Raw genomic sequence first — 26867 nt, 5'->3', positions numbered from 1 at the left:
AACAAAATGAATTTTAGAAGGTTGTAAATATTGAACTTGTAGTGAATGTCACTTTAGTTCTACTGCTGCAGAACGAGCTAAAAGGTTTCACCACGAACCAACTGAAGGGCTTCTCTGCTGTATGAGAACGCTTTTCACCCTAAATGTTGTCACATTTTAATATTGCATGAGAACATGTTCCACCCCTAGTACTATAACAGCTGCTGTGATAATTCATGTGAAACCATTAATGCCATTTTTATGCTGACACCATTAAAGGTCCAGGAACCCAGCTACTACAGATTTAATGGTTAAATTGTGGACTCAACGTTTGCCGTGATTTTCCCACTGTACTGTCAGACTGAAAAATCTACTGTGGGCAGTGCAGACAGCAGAGTTAATGTTCTAAAATGTGTAGAATCACTTCAGCTTTATGTGCGACCAGATCAACAATAACAATTTTCTGTCCATCACTCTTGCACAGATACCCTCAAGTTTCCAGGGTCAGTCAATCGACCGTCGCCCAATCAGGACCGCATCGCAGCTTTGGAGCGGCAGCTGAACATCGAGCTGAAGGTGAAACAGGGGGCAGAGAACATGATCCCAATCTATGCCAATGGAGGTACCAAGGTATTCAATAATCAGCATTAACTCTTATTACCAGCATTCACTTCACTGTACCCCACTGCTCATTCTGAAATATGTAGTCTTTCCTCTCTGTCTGATCTCCTCCTGTGTTAATGTCCCCTCACAGGACAAGAAGCTCCTCCAGACAGCTCAGCAGATGCTGCAGGACAGCAAGACGAAGATCGACATCATCCGCATGCAGATCCGAAAGGCCATGCAGGCCACAGAGCAGTCTGAGGACAACCAAAGTACTTATATATGCTTTTTATCCTCTTCCTCTCAATTCCTTTTTCATCTCACCTGACGTCTTTCAGCTTATATACACTGCATATTTTATGATGCTGGTGGTAATGGATCAATTGTTGCTTTAGAAGTTCAGCGTACAGTGAAACACACATACACTATCACACACCGTCCATTACAGCTCTCTCGCCCTCCCAGGTTAGAGCCTTATTGATGTTCCTGCATCCCTTGATGTTGCCCAACAACTAAAAGCCGCGGGTCATTTAACAGAGGTTAGAGAGGAGCCAGGAAGTGAGCAAGACTGAATTCGCTGAGTTAGGGATGATGACAGACTGAAGCGGAGGGAAAGAGAGTCAGAGATGAAAGAGAGAAAACACAGCAGGATTCTGGAGAGGACAGTAAACTGAAGCCAAATGTATGTTCACGCTGTTTTCTCACATGACATCTTCATGTGGAGTCGCTCATAGATCGCTCATAAAGAATTATCAACAAATCAGTTTTCATCAGCTCTCTGGAGCTTTTTTAAAATTTGATAAATCTGTGTAGTGTTCACAGGTTTTCCAAGTTTAAAAGTTTTATTTGAACCAGTGTAAAAAGGCTTTGCCCCCCCCCCCAGAACACATGATTGATGATCCCTAAATTAGACCCTTCTCTATGCCTCCAAATTCTGATCAGGAACTTCCTCTGTATACCTGTATACATTCTGAAGGAACTATATGATCTCTGCATGTTGCTGCTGTTGATCCACTGTTAATTAAAACGGCTGCTGTTTCCCAGTCAAACCGGACCTGTGCGGGGTGGAGCTGCGGGTGGAGGAGTTGTGGCATCACTACCGTGTGGAGCATGCTATGGCTGAGGGAGCCAAGAACATGCTGCGACTACTGGGTACAGGAAAAGTCCAGGACAAGAAGGCCATGGCTGAGGTGACACTTCTATTTTTAATCTTTAATTTAATAAAGTGCACACATACAGTAGTCAGTACTCATCTTCAGGTAATTAAAAAAATACATATAAATATAATAGACATTCACTCTGAGGTGAAAAATACAGCGTTGTTTCTGGTACAAGATCATGACGAAGATCAAACTGTTGTACAGAGCTTTACAGTCCTGATCTTGAGTATTCAAGTATTCACTGTGCTATGTTTTGGTGTCACACATAGATCTGTCCCTCCATCTCCGGTTCCTGGATTGTATTTCATTGTCCCAATGGTCCTGGAAAAAACACCCTTACCAACGCAGCCTCTTGCATTGTTGTAATATAGGGCAAATGTCTAATTCAGCGGTCCTGTAATAAACTGATGTTCAGTTTTTGTTCAGACTGAGAGCTGCTGATTCATCTGTGTGATCATTGTGGAAGCTGTAGTGTATTATACAGAAACATAATAAACTAAGATCACGTCATTTCTGACCTCTAACACGATCTTGGCCGTCTCTCACCCTGCAGGCTCAGTGTGGTCTGAGCGAGTCGTCCCAGCGTCTGGACCTGCTCAGGTGCTCTCTGGAGCAGAGGCTGGTGGAGCTCCCTCAGGATCACCCCAAGGCCTGCCTCATCAAGGAGGAGCTGGTGCTGGCAACATCCTCAGCTTTCAGCTCCCGCCACAGCACCCCATATGTTCATAACCAGTACAGCACGCTGAGCAAACCGTCGCCGCTCACAGGTCGGCACAGAAACAACACACTAAAGCTCCTGTTTTCGGTGTGCTCAGTTTCAAATTACACTTTTATTCTCTTCCCAGGTACTCTTCAGGTGCGTCTTTTGGGCTGCACGGGGCTGCTGGAAGTCATCCCAGGGCGGAGCAGAGGGACCCCGGTGGTTCTTCCCTCTCACTCTCCAGGAGACGGACGCTCCTTCAAACTGAGCGGCCTCTACAGCCGCAGCACGAGCAGCATGAGCCTGAAGATCCCTGGGAAGACAGATGAGCTCTCCTGTGAGTGTTAGACACAGTTCACTTAGTTAGTTTGCAACAAACCTGAATCTGAAAACCTCATTTAAGAAAACACAACGAGGAACATTCCTGAAACATTGTCTGTGTGTGTGTGTGTGTGTGTGTGTGTGTGTGTGTGTGTTTCAGCGGAGGTGAGTGCAGTGCTGAAACTGGAGAACACAGTGGTGGGTCAGACGGCGTGGAGAACGGTTGGAGAGCAGGCCTGGGATCAGAGCTTCACTTTAGAATTGGAGAGGGTAAGATACACGCGTGTTGTCAATCAACTGTTTATACAGTTGATTGAATGTAACCTCGGGGTTCCTCCACAGTCTCACATTTTCTTAATTTGATTATTTCTCAATCCACTTCAAAATCTTTCCCCCGGTCCCTGGCCACATGTTGATCCTCCTCAAAGGGGCAGCCTGTCCACAACGCAATTTCCTCACTGTGGGACTAAAAAAGATTTTTTTTAAAAAGAATAAAGCCTAAGACACAAGTGAAGGACAAATACTAAGATAGTTTTAGTTACTTTTGTTCCAACAGATAAAAGTAGTAAAATACTCTCAGTACCAGATGTTATAGTGTCCACTGCATGAAAAAATAATTAATCTCACCTCAATCTCAACTGACCAAGGTCCCTCTATACATAAATATACAAAAAACTGAATACCAAACTGAAAATATGAAAAAACGTTTTAAAGATAAAATCCAACATACATTTGCTAAAAGGAACGTGTAAACGAATCTTCACGTTACGGTCCTGGTTTGTTTGTTCCTGTATATTTAGTCCCGGGAGATGGAGATAGCTGTGTACTGGAGAGACTACCGTTCCCTGTGTGCGCTCAAGTACCTGAAGCTGGAAGAGTTCCTGGACAACCAGAGACACCAAGTCCAGATGGAACTGGAGCCACAGGGGCTGCTGCTGGCTGAGGTACACACACACACACACACACAGGACACAAGTCTTTAAAAAGCACCGTGTTGCTTTTTGTCATCTTTGATTTAATGATACAGAGAAATGAGATGATGTGATAAGAAAATCCCTGTGTAAGAAACTCATTAGAGGAGAACGTCCTTTTCTTTCCAGTGACTGTTTGAACGAGGACGTGAGCAGCCTGCTGGAAGTTCCTTGTAGCTGTTTTTACAGAGACGTCACAGCTGGTCTGTTTCCGACCGTAGACGTAAACATCTTGTTTTCGATGCACCCTTTCTCCTTTCAGGTGACGTTCTTCAACCCGGTAATCGAGAGAGGCAGACGACTCCAGAGGCAGAAGAAAGTTTTCTCTAAACAGCACGGTATGTTCACCAAGCTGTATGTAACCACTATAACCACCATAAACATGAATGTTTAAACGTAGAGTCTGACTTGTTACCTGTGGGTGTTTGTTTAGTTCACTGAGGATTTGTGTCCTGAAGCGTTCCTTCACATCAGTTGGTTGATTTTCTCTGAGCTGATCTTAACATTTGGAGATGTGCACAACTTTAATAATGAGAAATATTCACTGATAAAGATCCTTGAATTTGAATGATCTCCAGCCAGTTCAGTGATAACTGGACAACAATCTAAAAGAGGGAATGATTATTTATTATGTGTGGTTGGCACATTCTGCTGACACATCCTGATGTCTTCTATGTTTAGAAGGGTTACAAGCCACAGAGACTGAGAAGTGTTAATGGCTTCTGGTATTTTCTGGTACTGAGATTATAAACATTTACAGTAAATGCAATCTGAGGTCATGCATCAGCTCTGCGGTCTCACGTCATTAAAGCTTCAGGAGACTTTCATCATTATTATTAATCCACTTATATACTGTTCCACTTTTTCTTCAACTTGTATAAGAATAAAACTTTCAAGTTGGGTTATCACGACTTTTCTGATCCAGAACAGAACATTTTGTCTGTTTTCATTTTGATTTGTGGTTGTTTCAGGTAAAGCCTTCCTGCGTGCGCGTCAGATGAACGTGGACATCGCTACCTGGGTCCGCCTGCTGAGGAACGCCATCCCCAGTGGGAGCAACACGCCTGCGTACACACCCAGTTTCACAAGCAGCACACTCACACACAGCCCAGGGTATTTGACTGAGCTGCAGCACTGATTCACATTGATTCAACATTTTAGTGGAGAAAACACAGAATTCACACAGGTTCTTTGCTTTGCAGAGAAATCTCAGTGGAGAAATTGAATCTGGACAGCGACTCTCCTCCCAAAGCAGAGATCAGGAGAGACGTGGTGGACGCACCCACTCCCTCGGTGAGTGACAGGGTAGGTAGGAAGGGAACCAGAAAAGGCACAGTTCACCTTCACACTATCATGTTACTGTCTTGCTCAGTTCGTACCTTCAGCCTTTGGCTTGGAAACAGAGCTCTGCAGTCAGAGGCCGCTGCACGGTGAGCTGCAGTGAAATGTGAGACGGGCATAGCGGGGGAACTGACAGGGGAAAAAAAGGAGGGAGAAAGAGAAATTAGAGAAATGGAGACGTGAAAACTCAGGGAGACAGCTTTAATGAGACATAATTGGATCGAGGGGAGCTTTAATTTGATCAAGGCCAAATCCATGTTAGTTTGCCACTGTGAACACGAACTGCAGAAGGCGATAATGTGGGAGAGAGAAACAGAGAGGTGGCGTGAAGAGAGGTGAAAAGAGGAGTGGAGGGAACGGAGGAACGAACTGTGACGTTAAAATAAAAATCTGAAAAGAGGAGTAATAAATAATGGGCGTAGCATGTGGATCAGAGTTCTCTGTATAGTTTTATTTTGTTCTAACACTGGTTTCACTGATTTCAGTATTATTTTCTATTTAGTTTTATCTTGTTATAGTTTAAAGTTAGTTGAGTTTAAGTTTAGTTTTAAGTAAAGGATAGAAGTTGTTACAGACAGTGTATAATTTTACCATTTGTTGTGTTGGTTGGAGCTCGTCATTCACTGCTCTGCTGAAAATAAACTTTAGGATTTGTTGTTGCTGCTGACATTCAGTGAAATAGTCCAACACTGGACATTTAATACTGATCTCAGTCTTTATAACAGAGCATTTGTGTTACATACACAGATTGATAGATACACAAGTGTAGAATTGGGATGTGACATGCTCCCCAGTTTTTGTTGGCACATTCTGAATTATTGTGGTATGTTATGAGTCTACTTGTGTTGTACAGTGATTCACTACGGTTCTGCCAACAAACCAGATCTGAGCTGAGACCAGAGAAGCAGACAGACACAGAGCGAGTCAGAGGGGGAGAGGGCCTGCAGCAGATGGCGTGTTCAACAGAGTCGAAGTATTATGGGATTAATTACTCTGATGTTTTTTTAGAGAACTAATTAGCAGTGAGCAGGGAGGGAGGTGAGAATGGGGGGTGGGCAGGAAGAGGGGAGAAGCGAGGCCGTCGACCAGTCGGGGATCTGGCACCACGAGTCTCTGTCGGTGTGTTTTCAGATACTGGCAGTCACCTTGTCCTCGTTTTCCTCTGTCTTTAATTTTATTCCTTTGGTTACAACAACACAAACAACAGATAAGACAGCTGATGTCTTCTGTGTCCTCAGTCGTCTTCTTTCGTCTCTATAACTTTATTATTATTATTGTTGGTGTGTTATGGTTCAGCAGGTGGTTAAATAAATCTTAAATCAGCTACCAGACCAGACCAGAGCCACTTAGTTTTATACTTGAGTTTTTATATCAGAACCTTTTTAATTTATTTGGACCAATGATCAGGTGATTAAGTGCAGCTGAAGATATCGTTCATTGTTGTATCATTGAGCTTATGGAGCTAAAGACCATGACTGTTTGTGTCTTATCAGCTTAGAGATCCTGTGTCTGTTAATATTTGTGACTGTGGTGAAGCTCCAATCACATTTCAGGACCAGTTTGTGCAGAAAACCAACAAACTGCAGATTCACTTACTGATCCTGTAAATATCCAGAATGTTTCCGTCTCTCTTAATTCTTCTGCTGTTCTCACTTTTCCCCTCTCTCCGTCCTGTCCTCCGTCTCTGCGGTATTTCACAGGAACAGACGCCCGTCATCGAGCCCCCTCCCACGCCGGATGTCCCTGTTCATGAGAAGCCCAGCAGATCACAGTCCCAGAACTCTTTACGCAGGTGCAGAAACACACATAAGCACCTCTCTCTCGCTCACACATTCATGCACATAGAAACTGCACCTGAGCATATCGTTTTGCAAAATGGCCAACACAGCTTGACACCAGAAAGACGCCCCCACTTCCAATATGGTCCCATGTTGTAGCCTCTTTTTTTAACACCTGGCATTAAAGCCAAGTCATCATTAATGTGGATAGCAGCATATGTCGCCTCTGACTGAGTAATACTGCATTTAGATGATGTGTTTTTCCACTCATCTTTCTATTTGTCATCACATATGTTGCCTATAATGTGCCTGTAATCCCTCCTGCAGACCCAGCAAAGGACCTCTGTGCCTGCAGGACTTTAAGCTGATAGCAGTGCTCGGCAGGGGCCACTTTGGGAAGGTACTCGTGCTTCATTTGTCTTTGCAGGGTGAACAAATCCTTTACACTGGTTATTCACAGGACATGTCTGCCTCAGCACTAAATAATAAAGTCACTGTTAGTTCCTATTTGTGTGCTGTATATGATGTGAGGAGACCACACTCTGCAGGTTCTCTTAACTTCACAGGAGATTTTAGCATTCATTGTATGTTCTCTATGTTTGAGAGCCTGTTTCAGCTCAGCTCATAGACAAGTGTTTAAATATTTTACAGACAGGTTTCTTTCAGGATCATTTGATTCTTTTACAGAACATGATGTCGATCAAGCTTTTAACTCTTTATAAAGTAGTGATATTTGCTACAGCAGCAGGAGGAGCAGAAAAGCTGTGATGGACTAATTGTTGTTTGGTTTCCTAAATGAATAATTCAGCTTCTGTTGGACTCGTCAGGTGCTGTTGTCAGAGTACAAAAGGACCAGCAGCCTTTACGCCATCAAAGCGCTGAAGAAGGGGGACATTGTTTCACGTGATGAAGTGGAGAGGTAACAGCAGCTCACTCCCCTCAGAATAAGAACCTAACTCATGTGTCTTACACACCTCCTCCTCTGTGTGTCTCCAGTCTGATGTGTGAGAAGCGGATTTTTGAGACCGTCAACGGTTCCCACCACCCCTTCCTGGTCAACCTGTTTGCGTGTTTCCAGACGTCAGAGCACGTGTGTTTTGTCATGGAGTACACGGCAGGAGGAGACCTCATGATGCACATACATGCTGATGTGTTTTCGGAGCCGCGTGCTGTGTGAGTGTTCAGTAAAGGTCAATGAAGCTGCTATTTTCCCAACTTGGAACCAGCTTCAGACGTGTGATTCTCTCTTCATCCATCAACAGGTTCTACTCCGCCTGTGTGGTGTTGGGTCTGCAGTTTCTTCACGACCACAAGATTGTGTACCGGTGAGTATCTGTATCGTCTTTTCCCAGAGGGACACGCGCTGCCCTTCTTTCCCCAGTTTAATGCAGCATCGCCTTTCCTTGGCAGAGATCTTAAACTGGACAACCTGCTGCTCGACACCGAGGGTTTTGTGAAGATCGCAGACTTTGGTCTCTGTAAAGAAGGTGAGTGTTTAAAATATTATATCTACTAGTTGACACATAAAGAAAAAAGCTGCATAACTCAGTAACCCTCTGTCCTCCCTCTTCACATCCTTCTCTTAATAAGGAATGGGCTACGGGGACAGGACCAGTACGTTCTGTGGGACCCCTGAGTTTTTGGCCCCAGAGGTGCTGACAGACACATCGTACACCAGAGCAGTGGACTGGTGGGGGCTCGGGGTGCTTATCTACGAGATGCTGGTTGGAGAGGTGAGAAGACTGAGTTACGGTATTTATCTGCTGACCGTGGAGCGTTTCTGTCTGAACAGGGCGGAACATGAAATACAGTGAATAATAATGTGTTTGTTTCAGTCTCCGTTCCCAGGTGATGATGAGGAGGAGGTTTTCGACAGCATAGTGAATGATGAGGTGCGATACCCCCGGTTCCTCTCCACTGAGGCCATCGGCATCATGAGACGGGTGAGACTCAAAAATAAATATTATTCACTAAAGTAAATGTACTAATACCACACTGACAATTCAAGTCCTGCATTTACAAATACACCTTAGTAAATGTACTTAAACTATCGTTACTCATGTGTTAGTGTATCTGCAGCATTTTTCAGTGGATATTTTAAGTTTTCTCCACAGGTCTGTGAGAATAACTTATTTTCGAATGATTCATTTACTCTGCTGCTCCGATGGTTTTAAATCTTAGAGAAGATCAGAACTGTAACTCGGCTCCATATTACTGGTTGGTTTGTAAAGTGCTGCAGCTGATTTATACAAAATTTTAGTTTGCAACGTAACCACAGCTGTTAGATCAATGTGGTAAAAGAGCAATATGTCCCTCTCAGTAGTTGGAGAGTAAAGATATAAAGTAGCTTGACAAGAAAACGTTCAGTACAGTATAGGTACTTTAAACTTGTACTGTACGTTTGACACGTGTCTCTCAAACTTTCTGATGCAGCTGTTAAGAAGAAATCCCGAGAGACGTCTGGGCTCCGGAGAAAAAGACGCTGAAGACGTCAAAAAACAACCTTTCTTCAGGGTGAGAGACGACTTTACTGAAACTTTACCCACAGCAATCAGCTAAAAATAGAAATAAGCCGGTTTATAGCGTTAAACTATTCAAGCTATTTATTTATTGGAGGTATTTATAGGTATTACATCTGGAAAAGTAAAAGTACTGCAGTTTATTTTTTGTTATATGGAACCTGAAACACTTCTACTTGTGTATTTGTTTAAATTAGAGTGAGACAAGCATCTGAAAGGTTTGAAAGTGTCCAACCTGTGTCACCTGTTCTTTTCTTTTACCTCCAAACTGAACCTGAATGTCGTTCAGGGGATGGACTGGGAGGCTCTTCTTCAGAGGAAAGTCCCGCCACCGTTTGTCCCGACCGTTGCCGATAAAGAAGACGTCAGTAATTTTGACCAGGAGTTCACGGCCGAGCTTCCGACGCTCACGCCGCCTCGCGAGCGCCGCACCCTCTCCCGCAAGGAACAGGAATTCTTCAAGGACTTTGACTACGTCTCTGACCTCTGCTAGAGGTCAGGGGTTATTAGCTGCCCACTGCCCGCCACAGACTCTGAGAGGAGATGGAGTGTGAAGAGGAACCTGATGTTGTTGATGATGATGATGATGATGATGATGAGAGGCGAGGATTCCTCTGTCCTCTGTGTGTGTATCTGTGTTTACGACAGGATGAAAAACTGGTTGGGCAGAGCGTGTGAACGGAGGATCAGTCGAGTCTGCCGACGTCTGGAACACCTGAAGTGGTTTTTAGAGACAATAGCAGACCATAATCCAGATTATGTAACGAATGGAAGAAAAGCTGCAAGAGCCTCGGAGTCAGAGAGTGAAACGTGATTGTTCTGACAGGAAGCAGCTGCTCTCGCTCCGGTCTCTTCTCCCTTTGTCTCCCTGCTGTTTGTAGCTGCTCGGTGTGTGTTTCGCTGTGTACGGCGTCCCTGCCTCAGTCGTGAATGTGTCACCTGCATGTGAACACCTGAGGGAGCCAGAGGAAAGAGAGAGACTTGTGCTGAGTGAACAGAGGAGAGTCTGGACAGGACAGGACGCCGCTTCGTCTCCTCTTTCCACTGTCTCTCGGTACAACAGATTTTTTTGCTGCATTGTTTTACAGTCACAGAAACCTTTTAGAAATGTGTTCTTTTTTTGTGGTCTCTAGTTTCCCGTCTGTTTCCTCCTCTGTCATTTTCCGGTGAACCGTGTTGGAACTGTGACTCAGTAAAGATGTGAACCCAACACCGTAGCACTGATCCTTTATTGTCATACAGAGTTTTTAGTTGAGGGTTAAAGTTGGCGTCAGGTTTAAGTTTGAACGGTGGTGGAAGAAACACTGACAACCTTCAGTAAAACACAAGTACAACCTTCCAACAAAGTCCTGCAAAACTTTACTTAAATACAAAATGATCTACACAGTGTACTAAAGTAAGTAAAAGTAGAAATACCCTGACTGATAACGATTCTGCAGTGTGTCACATACAGAACATGTGAATGTAGCTGATTTATAAACCAGTGCCTCCATTAAAGAGACTGAAGAGAAATAAAACTTCTTATATTTTATTATCACTTTATTTAAAAAGAATCATGAAAACGTCTGGTAACAGAAGTGAACTCTGTAACAAAGGTGCTAGTGTAAAGTAAAGTGATGAAGTAATGAACTGTAACTGTCAGATTAATGTAGTGAAGTAAAAGTATAACACACAACATGGAATTACTCATGTACAGTACAAGTACATGTCAACGATTATTTCGTATAGTAAAGGTTTTCAGTGTTTCTTCCACTGCCGTTTAGAGACTAGTTCTCTGTCACTTCATTCATCATGAGCTGCTCAGTTCAGATCGAGCAGCCAAACTTTACTAACGTCGAACAGTTTGGACTTTGGATCCGTCTTCTGATGTGTCGTACGTTCTCTTAAAGCACTGAAGAGTTTTGGCAGCAGGTCACTGAACTCTAAAGCTGCTGTTCGATCAGTCTCCAAACTCATGAGTGCTCAGGTGGATTTAGCAGAACAGACAAACGGTAAATTGGAACATGGGGGCTAAAAATATCTGACTGGCTTCGCAGCAGTTTAGTAAAAAAAACTGAATTCCATCTCTGCACAGTGATTAAATAGATAAATGTACGAATGTAGACCTGCAGAGCCAGGCCAGGTCCCAGCTGGTAATGTTAATGGTCCTCGTTAAAAGCATTCTTGGAATTATTAGTGGAAAAATAGATGTGGACATGAGGACAAAGAGAGAAACACACACACTGAGCAGAGAGGTCTCAGAAAGCAGAAGGATAAATTGTCCCCTGAGCACTGATTTGTAGTTATTAAACCTCTAAATCTCCGAAAACCGAGCTAATTTATTTTAATTTAGCTAAATGTCTATTTTTCCATTAGCTACAGTAAATGTCATAAATTGCTGACGCACACAGACTAAAACCAGCGAGTATGAAAATCAGAAAACACCAAACAGAATAAACTGAACTGATCGAACTGGAACAAACAACAATTAATCCAAATGTTTTATTCTGGGTTTCTTTTATTTTATAACAATCTAAAAGAAAGTAAACTTATAAATACTTCAAAAACATATATACTGTGTGTGTGTGTACATATATATATATATATATATATATATATATATATATATATATATATATATATATATATATGGTTCCTCAGGTTTGGTACCAAAGTTCCTCACTGACGATGCTGTCGTCAACACTTTAATCTATATAATATAAATGTTTCTTCATGGGACCAGGCAGTGTCTTCTCATCTGGCTCCATCATGTTATCCGGGGCCAAAGGTCACCACAAAATGTGATTATTAGTGTTGATTTTTTCATTAGTTAATTGAACAGGTGATTTTATTTTCACAGCCCTAATATTTATTATTAATAACTGCTAATGTTTATTATTAATAACTGTTAATATTTATTTTTAATAACTGTTAATATTTATTATTAATAACTGTTAATGTTTATTATTAATAACTGTTAATATTTATTATTAATAACTGCTAATGTTTATTATTAATAACTGTTAATATTTATTATTAATAACTGTTAATGTTTATTATTAATAACTGTTAATATTTATTATTAATAACTGTTAATGTTTATTATTAATAATATTAGCAAATAGCTTCATAGTGATAGATTACTTTTTTAAAAATATGACCCCTGGTCCAGCTGTGAGTCCTCTTTGTTTAGAACAACAATCTGCGACAGGTAGCTCTGATCACGCTGCCACACTTAGTGACGTCGTGATGGAACCTGGAGGCTCCGCCTCATTTCTACCAGGTGAACATCAGCTGATTTGCTGAACAAGCCTCAGATGAGTCGATCACTGGATCAAACCCTGAGGTCTTCTGGTTTTTAAAGCCTCAGACCTTCTGACTATTTCCAGGTTTATCTCAAAGGGTCTTAAATTCTCTCTGTGGCCTCAGACTCGAGTCTCCGCCTCCCAAACATTTCACCTGTCAGTCAAACTCCTGAGGTCCACCCTCCTCCTTCCTGTTGCCATCTACGCTTGGAGACGTTTCCACAGCCTTTTATTCCTTCCTCGCCATCTCTCTCTCCACTCTGTCACACCATCCCGCAGTCCCTCCCATTGCCCCTTTAATTGTCCCTTTACAAACACCCCCAGTCCCTCTCCTCCCCCCGTCCTGCCCAGTGTGGAAGATGAATTTCCCCTCAGCTGGACGAAGACGCCTGACTCCAGTGTTTTTCCTGGTTGAACATGTGGAGGGTGTGTGTGACTGCCTGGCTGTGTGTTTAGGAAATGAAGAGGTGTGTGTGTGAGTGTGTGTGAGTCCAGTCTGCACAGTGAAGCCTGAAGCAACAGCTGGATCAGCAGCTGCCGGTGAGTAAAACCAAACGTTAGAAACTTGACAGAAGAATTCATTTATTTTTTCTTCCTCTGTTGTTGAAGATGGATTCTGATATTTAACGTACAATTACATAATAATTACAGTATATTTTTTTTAATTCTAGTAAATGTTGTGTTTTCTCAGGAAGATTTGATGTTTTTAACTAGTTTCGTACTAATTAGAATTATTACTTTACAATTACTGCTTAATTATTATGTCACTGAATAAATGGCTGCTTCCTGAATTCAAAACTTTACTTATAAAAATGTCAAATGTGCTCATTATGCAGAACACAATCTGTATTTATTAGCTCACTGGTGCATTAATGATGATGTAAAGGTGCAGATCATTTAACCCTTTAAAAAGCTGCTGAGTATCTTCACCAGGTATAATAGATCCTGATGTAGAGTAGAAATTAGCATGAAGACTCTAAGAAGTACATTTAATTAGAGTCATTGATTAAACGAGTAGATAAATGTTATGTTTAAATGTTTTTATTTTAAATTAATCTTCAGAAATAAATTGATGTTTGAGTATATAGAAAGTATTTACTGAGTGGTAGAAATCATTTTGTGTGGATGAAAGCACTGAATTAGAGATTTAAATACTGTAAATAGTTTTCTAATAAATTGAGTCAGTGTGATGAGCTCATAAATCAAATGGTTTTTATATCAGAAGTTTGACTCATCTCATAAAATGAATGAAATGAAGTTGATTTTTCATTATAACTTTCTGTCTAAGCTTTATTTTCCCTGTCTGGTATTTTCTTGATTAACGTTTTTAGAGAAGTGGACACATTCAGGAAGTAGCTGGTCTCACACATGGACACAACATGTATCATCGTGTTTCTGTTTACTGCGACGTTTCAGGAGGATCCATCACATTAAGTCCAGTCGGTCCATGATGCCTTCACTGTCAGGGACCGTTTTCTGTCTCCTGCTCTGGAAGACGGTGGCAGGTAAGAACATGAGGAGCAGATGGACTGGAAGTTAAAATCCACCTGACAGACTCAAACATAAAATACTAAAGTGAAAGTTCCCCCTGAGTGATCTGAGGACTTAGTTATATGAAGAGTTGTTGTTGATCCATCTTTAACTAATTCAAAGTAAAGTAAAAGGTAAAAGGTGTTGGACCTGCTTCTCTTTACTGTCTGTGAAAAACCAAATGTGAAGATGATGATGATGAATTCTTTCATCAGTGAACAAGGGTCTCTGTGGGTGTAACTGTGTCAACAAACTGGATGTGACTTCTAGTAAATACCAGTTTACCATTAGACCAGCACCCTCTAATCAAAAAGATCATCCGGCCACAGCTGAGCAGAATAAACTGGACTGAGTCAAGAATACATCAGAACTTCTCCCGTGTTTCTGCTTTTCCTCCTCAGCTCAAACCGAAGAGATGCGATGCTCTGTGACTAGTCCGGTGGGGACGCTGCACCCTGTCCGGGGTCTGCTGGAGAGGTTCGAGGCTGGTCCGGGCTGTGCTGCTCGAGAACACGGCAACAAGGAAACTCACGTCGTTGCCGTGGGGACAGTGACGGACCCTGAAAACAAGGTAACGAGCTTCAGCCGTCGAGGAGCCGACAGATGTTTCCTCTAGAACCTGGAGGAGGTTTCACAGCTTCACCACGCTGTCCTGTCCTGTCCTGTCCTGTCTGCAGGTGACGGTGTTGCTGAAGCCTCTGTCTCTGTCCTCCTCACCTGTCAGATCCCTCCACCTGCTGCTCAGCTCCAAGCTCCCAGTCAGATGGTGGTTGGAGGCTGAGAGGCTGCCCCCCCGCCTCCCTGTATTCATCCAGGTCTGTCAGAGTCATGTGTGGATTAGAGAGTGGAACAACGGGCACCTGAGGGGTTAGGACGGCCACGGGGGCTTTTAATACCTAAATACTAAAACAGCCACAGAGAGACGCAGTTAAAAAAAAGCCCCCCCAGACAGAGAGAATTAAAAAGAGACCAAAACCACCACAAACAGAGACGACACGAGGGCGCGACTCAGAGGGGTCACAAAACTAAAACCTGATGAGAACAAATGTCAAGTTTCAGTGTGGGGCTCCTGTGTTCGAGACGCCGGGGCCCCGTCCACACAGTGACCCCGTGCTCAGTTACCATTTCATCTGCTGTGTTTTATGTTCAATGCATTAAATTCTGTCCCGTCCTCTCCAAGGTGTCCTCCAACTCCAGCGTCCAGTCCAACACCCTGCGTCTGCACGTCCAGACGCTGCATTTGATCCCTTTCCGGCCACGTGCGCTGCACCGCTGGGCTCTGAAGCACCACGGCAACCTGTCCTCCCTGACACACACGACACACGGCAATCGAGTCTACATCCGACTGGGAGAAGGTGAGTCAACAAGAAGTGGAGTGTAGTCTCCATATTGTTGGAGACATTTGTCTTTTAGGTGAATTGACTTCAAACCAACTGTTTTATCAAGTAAAACAGAAAATAGAACGCTATCTGTGTTTGTGGGAATCCTGTGAATGCTGAAACTGAACATCTGTGAACTGTGTGGCTTCACTTCAGGTGATCTTATCACTCATCCCCTCTGTTGGTTTACTGAACAAAACTTTCAAAATAAAAGCTCCTGCTTGGTCTCAATGTTACAGATCCAACCCTGCCAGCTGTGTGCCAGCTGCAGGCCATGTTCCTCTCTCACAACTACATAACCTCTGACCTGCAGCCACAGGAAGTGCAGGGCTGCGTCTGCGCTCCGGCAGGTGGGAGCGGTCCTGAAGTCCACGTAGTCAAGCTGCATTCAGCCGGATCAGGACTCTGTGGGTGAGAACATGCAGCCTCACAAAGTCACAAAGCGTAAATGACTGCTGCTGTACAGCCTCTGCTCTCTCTGCCTCCTTCAGCTCTCTGCAGGTGGAGGTGGTCGTCTCTGTTGTGCCCCCAGCGGGAAACTCAAAGCCACAGAACGTGGTGCTGATTCTCAGCAGCTCGGTGCCGGTCAACTGGGCCATTGACGCTCACGGTGTCCGGGGTCACATCTCCGTTCATGTAAGAGCCTCGTCACCCCGCTGGTGTCTGACTGTATCATCTGATTTAACAAACTGAACTAAATCCAGTGCAGAAGATGTTTGATGCTTCAAACCCACAAAAGCATCAACTTCTCTCTGCAACGTCAATCATTTGTTTCCAGGAATTAGTCTCAACTAAGAAGGGAGCTGGAGGTAGTTCTGGAAGTTACTGCTGCAGTCATTACAGTAGCTTTGTTGATTGATGGTTGGTCTGTTAGCGTAACTTAGCATTTGGACTTCAGCTGATTCATTTGATTCATTTTAAAAATACAGTAACTACTGAGAAAATCAGTGACTTCAACTCTTTTAATGAGATTTTACTGACAGGAAGAAAAATGATCCGTCCGCAGCCTTTAACATCAGATCAGTGTCTATAAAATCCACTCTGTGCTGATTATTTATTCATTATTTCTGTAATTAATAAACTACTTTGAGGTAAATCCTCACATCAACGTCTCCTGTTTCTCTCTGTAGTCGTCCAACAGCGTATCCCCTCCCTACCCACCTGAGCCTGAGCTGACCCTGTCCAGTACCCTCGTCTCCGACCTGTCCTCCATCTCTGAGCTTCTCGTCTGGGCCAGAGAGCGCGGCTACACCGAGGTGTCCTCATACACCGAGGCTGACCTGGCCAATCGCTTTGTGATCCAGCTGGCCGGGGGAGGGACAGGTCAGCACCACTGTGTCTCCTGAACATCTCTGTTTTTGAATCCACTGTAGTTTAAAGTGGAGAAATGAAAGCCGGTGCCTGTTACTGTCTGTGAAGGGCGGTGGACTCTACGTGTCCGTCCCTCTGTTTCTACCACAGATGAAGGAGCCGTATCGAATCCTCTGGCTGTGCGGCCTCCCTGGGCGGAGGAGCGCAGACTGAGGCTGTGGCTGAACAGAAGAGGCCGAGAGATTTTCACGGTGCAGTGTGAGGACGGACGGCTCAGCGTGAGCGTGGACCAACACACCCTGCAGGTCTTCACAGCTCGCTGCTGAATGTAGTCATGAAAAATTCATAAAGATAAACATATGATTGAAAAATGGAGTGTTTCACATGACATGTTGGTTACTACACTGTTACAGTCATGAGCAGAGAGGAGACGGCACAGACTTAAAACCCCACACTGAAAGTCGGGGTCTCTTTTACTTACTTGAACACCTCAGTCAGTACTTGTGACTGTTCGTGCTCATTCTTTGTGTCTGAGGTTGTTTCTGCTCCTTCCTCGTCTCTTATGTTCACAGTTGTTTTGAAGATGTGAAACTTGATTTGATCTGTTTGTGGATGTTTGGAGTCTTCTCTCGTATTTTGTCTCTCGGTATGGTCAGTGTGGCTCCATCATATAGTCACACAGGTGTTTAGTAATCCATCACATTACCTGGTCTCACATCAGTCCTTTGCCCCAGGGCTTGTCTGACTCAGTGGCTGCCGTGACTCTGCGAGACCCGATGTGCCAGGCCCAGTCTAACGAGAGCCATTTCCTGTTGGTGTTCCCGGTCATTTCCTGTGGCACAGAGGGACTGCTCATAGCACAGCCCAGGGGGGTGCAGTACAAAAACATGGTGAGACGAGACATCTGGACAGAAAAGGAGACGCCGACAGCTCCTGTATCTTTATTCGTGGATATTGATTTATCACCTCATTCTATATGATTTTATGAATTTAACAATTTAAAAAGATAGAAGAGGTTGAAGAGCGACAGACTGAGTGAAGCTGTTAGAGCTCAGGGGGAAACGAACGGTCAAATCTATCAGACAGTGGTTAAAAACAAAAACACATGATGCACAATAGACACGTGGAAATGAGGAAGTTGTCCCAATAAGAGTCGTGACCCAGGTCGTCTTGACCAGAACATTGCTCAGTTAAAGACTAAAAATGGGAACGGAGGCAAATTAAGTCAGAGAAAATCAGTTCAGAGGCAGGAAACTGTTAGAAAGGTTGACTGAGGGTGGGGGGGGAGATTACAAAGACTGGATGTCACAAAATATTTAATTTAAAGAGTTAATTTAAGACTTTTATACACAACTATGCAAATAAAATTACAGTTAGGCAAAATGTGTATTATGAGTAATGAGTATTAAAAGGAAAATACACAGATATAAGATATAGATGAAAATAAAATGGAAAATACAAATTCACATATTTACAGATTGTTTTACTCTAATGTGACTAAATGAAGACGTTACAACTTTTCTATTTAAGAATAAATATGACAACATTTGTTGAAGGACTGAATCATATCATCACATTTACTGTCTTACTTATTATTTCATTGTTTCTTTGTCTCTTACCAGGTGTTGTTATGGAGAGACGAACCTCAGAGCATTCTGTCCCTGAACGAGACAGAGAAGAAATCCAAAAGTCCACTTGGCATTCATGTGAGATATTTGTGTTTGTCTGTCTCAAAAACAACCAGTGCTGAAACAGTGGCTTCAGAAAGTAGTCAGATCCCTTCACTTTGTGCAGACTTTAAAACAGTGGTTTCAGAAAGTAGTCAGATCCCATCACTTTGTGCACACTTTAAGAAGCAAAGTGAACTCAATAATCATCAAATTAAAGTTCTTCCTAGACTGGTCTTGGTTCAGAGAGCTGACCAGGAGCCAGAGGATCCCAGAGGTCTGGAAGTCAAGAGATGGGAGAACCTGGCAGAAGATGAACTTCTCAGCAGCACTAGTCCATCGATCAGTTCTTTACAGCCCAGTAAAGTGGCCTTTGAAAACTCTCTGAAGCCACTTTTTCTTATTCATTCAACGCTCTTCACTTCTGTTTCCTCTCAGATTAGCTGTGTGGCTGCAGTTCCTGCGCCTCCTGGACCTGCTGTTGATATTATTAATGAGCCAAACTCTCCTGAGACCGGGCTTCTGCCCTGGGAACCCAGAGGTCAAGGGCCTGATCCAGAACTGAGCCTCCTCCCAACACCAAGACACAGACCGGGTCCGGTTCTTCTGTTGAAGCTGTTTGTCTCTGAGAGCTACGAGCAGAGGAGGATCGGCCCCTGTGTCATTCCTGCAAACCACCGTATCTACATTGAGGTTTGTGTTTGCACCAAATCAAAGCTGCGGTACTTCCTCATAACTCCTCAGTGACGTGTCCATGTCTGTCCCACTGCAGATTTCAGCTGAGGGACCCCTCACAGGTGTTGTGAAGGTGAAGTCATGTGTCGTCTCCCCTCAGTCAGACCCCAAAAAATCTCCTTCCTGGTCGGTCATAAGCGACGGCTGTTCCTCAGACCCGTCTCTGATTCTCGGAGCAAAACGTAAAGACGCAGAAGAAGAAGTAGAGGAAATGGAAGAAGGCAGAATCAATCACAGAGATGGAGAAATCTCTCTCCAACACACAGTAGAAAGGAGAGAAGCACCAAGGACGACAGAGAGGAGCCCCAACATCAGAGCAGAGGAGAAGATTCAGCCGCTGAGATTTAGTTTCATCCTGCGACCAGTTTATAACGACTCGATGCAGTTTCTCCACTGCAGCCTTCACCTGTGCGTCTCCGACTCAACGACAGATGAATCCATGAAGGAAGCTGTAAAGAAGGACTGTCAGGGTGGACGACGTGTTCCACCACTCGTATCCAAGTCGTCTGGACATCAGGTAACGAAACAACAGACGTCTCATAGATCAAATCAGGATAAAGCTTCATATCAAATACAGTAAAACGTCTTCCTGTCCCCGTTACAGTGGACACGTCTCAAACTGAAACCTCTAATTACAGCGTTAATGAACACACGGCCCCTTCCTCTCTCCCTCAGTGTGAGACCAGAAACCTCTCCAGGCCCGTGGTTCTCACCCAGTCCATTACTTCACTGGCTCCCAAACCACAGAGGCCCCCTGCTGGTCAGAGAACCAAGAGACTGAGCATGACCCCTCTGGCCAGTCCGTACCCCGAGGACCGAGGTGAGTGTCGTCTATTTGATCCTTGATTACTGATTCTGTTCAACCAACGGTTCCACCTCAACCCTCCAGGCTCTGAGCTGCCGACTGGACCAGTGATGGGAATCGTGTTCCTCGCCTTCGTGATGGGCGTCGGCCTGATGGGGGGGGCTGTGGTGCATCTATAATAATACAGGTAAGGAAATCCGCAGAGTGTGAAACACCTCATCACACCTGATGAGTTCAGCTGCTGTTTGTCATTTATTATGTGAAACAACACCGAACATTTTATTCTTACTGATGTGACATCGAGCGCGTTCCAACAGTTATTTAATGGAAAGCCATGAGATCTGGTTCTGATGTTCCATGAATCAGAACGCCTCAGAACTGAATCCCAAAGGTTTTCGGAAGTCCTCAGTATTGCAGTAAGTTGGTGACAGTCGGTTCTTTCAATAGTACAAAGTCTTTAAATATCAACCTTTAAAAGAACCAGGAATTAATACAGAGAGTTCAAAAACCAAAGTGCAGGATCCTCCGGGTCGAGACAGACGTTTGTTGAGACGTTATTATCACTGGGTGTCTGTGTCTTTACTGAAGGGGGGCGTCCAGCATCACTTGGAGAAGATGAAGGTCATTTAACAGACCAGAATCCTGGAGAACACAACATCTGGAAACCACCTTCAGTGTCTGATCAGTCCTGCAGCTCGGTGTAGCCGAACCATGAGAGGATTCACATCATCGTTAAAGGTGCACTTTTCTTTTAATGTCTGGAAGTCGTTGGTCTGGATTCTGTTTCCAGGATTGAAAACCAAACTTCTGTATTCATCATTTAAAGCTGAACCAGTTATTTCACCCGGTGACACGACGCGGGTGTTGAGGTGTTTATTTAAAATAAACTGAGGTGGTTAAACACAGCGACAGTTGCAGAAAATACTTCGATCAGTTTTAGTCGAGCAGCTGCAGATTTCAGCTCTGATACAAACAGACGTCTGAACTGTTTGAATGTTTTATCTGTTTCTCAGGATTTCCTCCTGCAAATCTGACAAACTGGGACAGAGCTTCTAACAGCTCCTGTGTGAGCGAGCACAGCTGCTGTGTGTGTGTTACTGTGTGTTACTGTGTGTGTGTTACTGTGTGTGTGTTACTGTGTGTTACTGTGTGTGTGTTACTGTGTGTGTGTGTTACTGTGTGTGTGTGTGTGTGTGTGTGTTACTGTGTGTTACTGTGTGTGTGTTACTGTGTGTGTGTGTGTGTGTGTGTGTTTGTGTGTGTGTTACTGTGTGTTACTGTGTGTGTGTTACTGTGTGTGTGTGTTACTGTGTGTTACTGTGTGTGTGTTACTGTGTGTGTGTTACTGTGTGTGTGTTACTGTGTGTGTGTGTTACTGTGTGTGTGTGTTACTGTGTGTGTGTTACTGTGTGTTACTGTGTGTGTGTTACTGTGTGTTACTGTGTGTGTGTTACTGTGTGTGTGTGTTACTGTGTGTGTGTGTGTGTGTGTGTGTGTGTGTGTGTGTGTGTGTGTGTTACTGTGTGTGTGTTACTGTGTGTGTGTGTGTGTGTTACTGTGTGTGTGTTACTGTGTGTTACTGTGTGTGTGTGTTACTGTGTGTGTGTGTTACTGTGTGTGTGTGTGTGTGTGTGTGTGTGTGTGTGTGTGTGTGTGTGTGTGTGTGTGTTACTGTGTGTGTGTGTGTGTGTTACTGTGTGTGTGTTACTGTGTGTTACTGTGTGTGTGTGTTACTGTGTGTGTGTGTTACTGTGTGTGTGTGTGTGTGTTACTGTGTGTGTGTGTTACTGTGTGTTACTGTGTGTGTGTTACTGTGTGTTACTGTGTGTGTGTTACTGTGTGTGTGTGTTACTGTGTGTGTGTGTTACTGTGTGTGTGTTACTGTGTGTTACTGTGTGTGTGTTACTGTGTGTTACTGTGTGTGTGTTACTGTGTGTGTGTGTTACTGTGTGTGTGTGTGTGTGTGTGTGTGTTACTGTGTGTGTGTTACTGTGTGTGTGTGTGTGTGTTACTGTGTGTGTGTTACTGTGTGTTACTGTGTGTGTGTTACTGTGTGTGTGTGTTACTGTGTGTGTGTGTGTGTGTTACTGTGTGTGTGTGTGTGTTACTGCGTGTGTGTGTGTGTGTTACTGTGTGTGTGTGTTACTGTGTGTGTGTGTGTGTGTGTTACTGTGTGTGTGTGTTACTGTGTGTTACTGTGTGTGTGTGTGTTACTGTGTGTGTGTGTGTGTGTTACTGTGTGTGTGTGTGTGTGTGTGTGTGTTACTGTGTGTGTGTGTGTTACAGTGTGTGTGTGTGTTCTTGCTGTTCTCTCACTGCTGTGGTGACCAGACTGGAAACGTGAACACGTCTTTTCGCCCTCGACAGCTCTGATTCAGAGTGAAACGCTGTTTGTTTGATGCTGCGAGACCAAAGTCGTCGAGTCATTTCACTGATCGTCACTTTAAGAGACTTTATCTGGATTCAACAGGATCGAGACCTGGTCCCAGTGACTCAAACAGAAACCACTTCAGCATCGTGTTCAGAGACAGGACAGAGATGATTCAGGAGATTAGTGTGTTACTGTGAATCTGCTCGGTTTCTCTTCTACATGTCTCTTTGTGAATTCGTGTGTGTTTATGTAATAAACTGATCTTTAAGTCACTTCGTCGTTTTTACTCACGTCACATGAGAAATAAAACAAACTAAATCCTGTAATAAAGCAGTGAGAGATGATCTGTCAGGGAGCAGCAGTCTCCTGTATATCCTGTTAGTGTGTTGTTGTCGACCGCGGTGCCTCCACCTCTCTGCCTTTTCTCCATTGGCTCTTTAAACAGGTAAAAACACCTGTTTTAACCGTTTTTACTGTGAACAAATCTAATGAGAGCAAAGGGAAACACTGCTGACAGCTTCACATGTCAAACAGATGAACTGTGGAGCTGCTGAAAGTCCACGTGTCCTACGTTCTGTGTGTTGAACTTTTATTACTTTAGAAAATAATCCTGTTAATTAACATCTGATCAGCTGTAGCATAAATCACACGATTGGATGATTTTACCAAGAACTGTTGCCGGGCAGATACTGGAAAACAATCCAATTATTCCTCAAAGTAAATAAAAAAACACAAACTAAGACATTAAAACCTTGTTGTAAAGAAACCAGCACACGTTTAATAACCAGGTTTTACTTTTTACACACTTGAATGTTTTGTCTGAGAACTATTTACAGCCTCCTTCCACTCAGCTCGTCCATCTCTCAGTTTTCAGTGAACATGTTTCTGTAGCCACACTGCGTCTCTTGGTGGCGCTGGAGGTCAACCCTGCGCTGGAAGCTGTGCTGGCAGCGGGGGCAGCTGAAGGGCCGGTAGCTGCTGTGCTTACGGCTGTGGGTGATGAGGTTGGAGCTCTGGCTGAATCCTTTACCGCACACCTTGCACACATGTGGTTTCTCACCTGAGGGAGGTCCAGAGTGAGAACACGGGCTCAGAGGAGACGTTTGGAGCTTTTAACAGCTCAGGTAACAGCTGTGGTGACTCACCTGTGTGTATGAACGTGTGTTTCTTCATGTCTGATTTCTGGTGGAACCTCTTCCCGCAGTACTGGCAGGGGTAGGGCCGGGTGTCGGAGTGGATGAGGAGGTGCGTGGACAGGGTGGACGAGCGCTTGAACACTTTGCCACACACCTTGCAGCCAAAGCTACGCTCCTGGACACACAACCACACATGCACGCTCACGATGAGGCGAAGATGACTACACCACTGATCATGTGAGTATTCATACTGTGGACTGACCTTAGCCCTGGTGTAGCTGCCCAGAGGTCTGAGGCCGAAGGGCAGGAGGGGCACGTCTGCAGCTGTGGGTGAGGTCAGTGGCACAGAGAGGCTGTGCTGGACGTTGTTCAGACTGGTTGATGATGTGAGGAGATCTGAAACTGACTGTGGGAGACAGGAGGCTGACTTAGTCAATGCATTTCTAAGCACCTGTAGCTGCATGGATCCAACAATCCTCCAGAGCCATGAGATGAATGGGTTAAAGAGGACAGAGACCTCCGAAGGATCCAAACAGCTCAAATACCCAGCTACAACCAGCTGTGGGTTAGCTTAGCTTAGCATAGACTGGAAACAGCTACACAGCCGGGCTCCGTTCAAATGCAGTAATATCCTCATATTACTAAAAATATTAAATTATATTAAAGTTATATATTAAATCATATTGAGGTAATCCACAAATATAGTGGATCCAGTAGATCCAGTGGATCCAGTGAGTGAACCAGCTGTCTGTGTCTGTATCTCTGCTCAGCTCCACTCGTGTTGGTGCCATGAAAACCTCACTGCACATCTCTAATAGTCTCTAATCAGCATTAATCACTGATTATTAATATTATGATCATGTATTATTACTAATTAACATTCGGCTCCTGTTGTTCTGTAGATTAGTTTCAACACTTTAATAATTGAATTGAAGGGATCATCATCTGTTAATTAAACCTGAAACTCGTGTGTTTGGAAACAAAGAGTCGGTCCGAGGAGATTTAACTAAATAAAAAAGTTTCATCATCATCTGTAAAGATATTCTAAGAACAAAGGTCACAGATGATTTTTCTCCACACTGGCACTTTTCTTACCTTTTCACAGAGCGGACATTCGCTGGCTGGAGATTTGAGGTCAGTGTGTGACGTGTGGTTCAGCAGCATGAAGACCAGTCTCTCCAGTTCCCGCTCTCTGTCAGACGCCTGGTGTCTGTGGGACGACCAAGGTGAGAACGGCACACGAGCGTCTCCGTTCTCCACAGGAGAGTTTCCTACAACATAAACACACGACCACAGTGATTTCAGTGAAGAGAAATTAATTAGAGCTCTTTTCCAATTTGTTTTGGTCTTTGGTTTCTAAAAGTACTAAAGAGCTGTCTTCATCATCAACATTCACTACTTACTGAAGTAAAAGTACAAATACCACCTCTGTGTAAAAGTACTAGCATCAATATGTAAAATTTGTTATGTTAGTATGTTATTAGTTAATTATGCAGAAAAACGATTTATTATCAGACAGTATGTAACTGACTTGACTTTAAAATGTTTATTAGAAGAAAAAGAATCATTTTCTAACTTATTCACAAACATTATCAGAATTTTATCACATTTAAATCTGATCTGATCTGTAAAGACTGGTCAACTGGTCATTTAGGACATGTTGCATTAAATTAAAATACTCAAGTAAAGTACAAGTACCTCAAATTTGTGCTTAAGTACCTGAGTAAACACAAACTTACTGCAGTTTTGTATCAGTTTCACGTGTGTCATAAAAAATAAAAGTACCTGAAGTCCAGGGGTCATATGTGGGGACACTGTTGAACCGGCTCCCAGCCCAAGGTGAGCAGGCGTCAGCCAGGAGGTCTTTGACCCCAAATGTGCGGGAGAAAGGCTGCACAGCATCGTCCGGACACCTCCTGCCGTGTCCCAGGCCCTGCTGCGCAGGCTGGTCAGCTTCTGTCTGGGACCGTCCTCTGCAGGACTCCTTGGACGGGCCGAGGAGATGAGTCCTCTTACTCCTGACGAGGAACGACCGCGGCATGGCAGCACGGTGACTGGTGAGGGGGCGGTGGAAATCCAGCAGAGCAAACCTGCAGGAGTGTGAAAAGTCAACTCTTTCAAGTCACTTTTGGAGCCTCACACACTCAGATGTCGCACACCTGTTGGTGCATGTTCAGTTACGATGCCAAGGCTTGAGGTTTCCTCAACAAATACAGTCTGCCACCTGCACCTTTCACTGAGGACAACTCTGCTGTGGTGGCGCAGACAAAACTGACACTCACTGCTGCTGTGTAAATATTCTTAAGTTTAAAATTGCATTTCCACATCATCACAGTTATTCAAATAAATCCAGTGAATTTACAAATTGGCCAGATGTGTTCATTTATCACGAGTTATTGGAGGAATCACTGACTCGCTTTAGTTTTAGTCGATGTTAACATCATATCAGAGGACGTAAACAGAAAGCAAAGAAAAACTAAAAGTGACGACATGAGAGCTACGCTGCAGACGGATAAAAACATTTTAAACTTTTATAGATTTTACATCAGCCAGTGGTGTTAAGTTGATTATAATTAACCTCAGCTGGTGTTTCTGTACACTTCCTACAGACCCATCTCAAAGCCTGGAGGTGCTGAGAAGAAGCTGTAAATGTTGTAGATACAAAAGCAGAAAAATCTTTCAGTTCAATCTAATCATGAAGTCATATTAGCAGGTCTGCATCTGAGTTGCTCATCTTACCCTTGTGTTCTGCTGAATGCTGGTTGAGTTCTCTCTGCTGGAAACGTCCTCTTTTCACTGTCTCACACCCATCGACTGATGACATGACACAGTGAGATTTGACTTGATTTTGAAAGCCTGCTGAGGATTGTGGGGCTGGAGCCATGGCAGGTCAGAAAAGTATCCTAAGAACAGTTGGTACAAAGTTAGAACAACATATTTTGAAAAGCAGTTTCCTGACTCCAAATGATATAATGATATAAAAACAGGACAGTGTCTCTGCTTGTTCCTTAGATTTGGGACTCGTTCTGAAAAAAGCGTCAAGACACCAAAGTCAACTTGAAACCTGTTTTACTGTGCGGCCAACATGCTCGTGTCACTGCTGGATTCACTGTACTCAGTGTTGATGTGGGTGGACATAAATCCACTGAGCGGCCTTTGGAAAGTTTGAATATCTCATCGATCTCATGTGAACATGTGAACCTTTACGACACTGAGTGTGTATGTTACCCAGACATCCCACACAGTAACATCTGTGAGCGGAGGGACATTCTCATTC

The 26867-nt window shown here is 43.7% G+C and overlaps 3 protein-coding genes and 1 long non-coding RNA gene across 8 annotated transcripts in view; 3 read left to right on the top strand and 1 right to left on the bottom strand.

Annotated features, from left to right (window-relative positions):
• The window catches only part of pkn1b (protein kinase N1b), a 28412-nt gene extending 17830 nt beyond the window's left edge, over positions 1-10582 (top strand). For 3 of the 4 annotated variants that reach the window (XM_026348350.1, XM_026348342.1, XM_026348325.1), the window contains exons 3-22: positions 464-609; positions 734-854; positions 1627-1772; positions 2296-2509; positions 2588-2779; positions 2924-3033; positions 3564-3707; positions 3997-4072; positions 4706-4847; positions 4937-5039; positions 6776-6867; positions 7181-7253; positions 7681-7772; positions 7850-8026; positions 8116-8178; positions 8264-8340; positions 8444-8586; positions 8689-8796; positions 9287-9367; positions 9662-10582. In XM_026348350.1, coding sequence (XP_026204135.1) covers positions 464-609; positions 734-854; positions 1627-1772; positions 2296-2509; positions 2588-2779; positions 2924-3033; positions 3564-3707; positions 3997-4072; positions 4706-4847; positions 4937-5039; positions 6776-6867; positions 7181-7253; positions 7681-7772; positions 7850-8026; positions 8116-8178; positions 8264-8340; positions 8444-8586; positions 8689-8796; positions 9287-9367; positions 9662-9865 — 2504 coding nt within the window. In that variant the 3' untranslated portion in view covers positions 9866-10582. The remainder of the gene's footprint in view (positions 1-463; positions 610-733; positions 855-1626; positions 1773-2295; positions 2510-2587; positions 2780-2923; positions 3034-3563; positions 3708-3996; positions 4073-4705; positions 4848-4936; positions 5040-6775; positions 6868-7180; positions 7254-7680; positions 7773-7849; positions 8027-8115; positions 8179-8263; positions 8341-8443; positions 8587-8688; positions 8797-9286; positions 9368-9661) is intronic. The other variant, XM_026348333.1, reaches the window with a different exon arrangement.
• A 2339-nt stretch (positions 10583-12921) lies between these two features.
• On the top strand, positions 12922-21232 carry engl (endoglin, like). The gene is given in 18 exon segments (XM_026348439.1): positions 12922-13196; positions 14073-14161; positions 14588-14757; positions 14864-15001; positions 15367-15541; positions 15805-15976; positions 16057-16201; positions 16696-16888; positions 17027-17181; positions 17611-17766; positions 18499-18582; positions 18982-19236; positions 19316-19795; positions 19954-20098; positions 20168-20238; positions 20240-20270; positions 20672-20821; positions 21097-21232. Coding segments are annotated over 16 exon segments (2544 nt in total). The 5' UTR covers positions 12922-13196; positions 14073-14103; the 3' UTR covers positions 20788-20821; positions 21097-21232.
• Positions 21233-22357: 1125 nt separating this feature from the next.
• Positions 22358-26675, bottom strand: LOC113154702 (zinc finger protein 774-like). Of its 2 annotated transcripts, none has more exons than XM_026349044.1 (6): positions 26330-26675; positions 25376-25680; positions 24686-24861; positions 23853-23996; positions 23600-23765; positions 22358-23514 (listed from the first exon to the last, which is right to left on the bottom strand). In XM_026349044.1, the coding sequence occupies exons 2-6, from the start codon at positions 25629-25631 to the stop codon at positions 23318-23320; spliced, it is 939 nt and encodes a 312-aa protein (XP_026204829.1). In that variant the 5' UTR covers positions 25632-25680; positions 26330-26675; the 3' UTR covers positions 22358-23317. The 2 variants fall into 2 exon arrangements, with proteins under 2 accessions (XP_026204829.1, XP_026204837.1); XM_026349052.1 differs by lacking the exon at positions 26330-26675 and adding an exon at positions 26169-26319.
• LOC113154954 lies at positions 23486-24785 on the top strand. Its single transcript, XR_003298080.1, has 3 exons — positions 23486-23578; positions 23659-23827; positions 24696-24785. It is a non-coding gene; the product is annotated as an uncharacterized LOC113154954 (long non-coding RNA).
• Positions 26676-26867: the final 192 nt, after the last annotated feature.

Source organism: Anabas testudineus, chromosome 8, assembly GCF_900324465.2.
Source record: "Anabas testudineus chromosome 8, fAnaTes1.2, whole genome shotgun sequence".
Lineage (NCBI taxonomy): Eukaryota > Metazoa > Chordata > Actinopteri > Anabantiformes > Anabantidae > Anabas > Anabas testudineus.
Note: the sequence above shows the minus strand (reverse complement) of the source record. Positions and strands in the feature narration are given on the sequence as shown.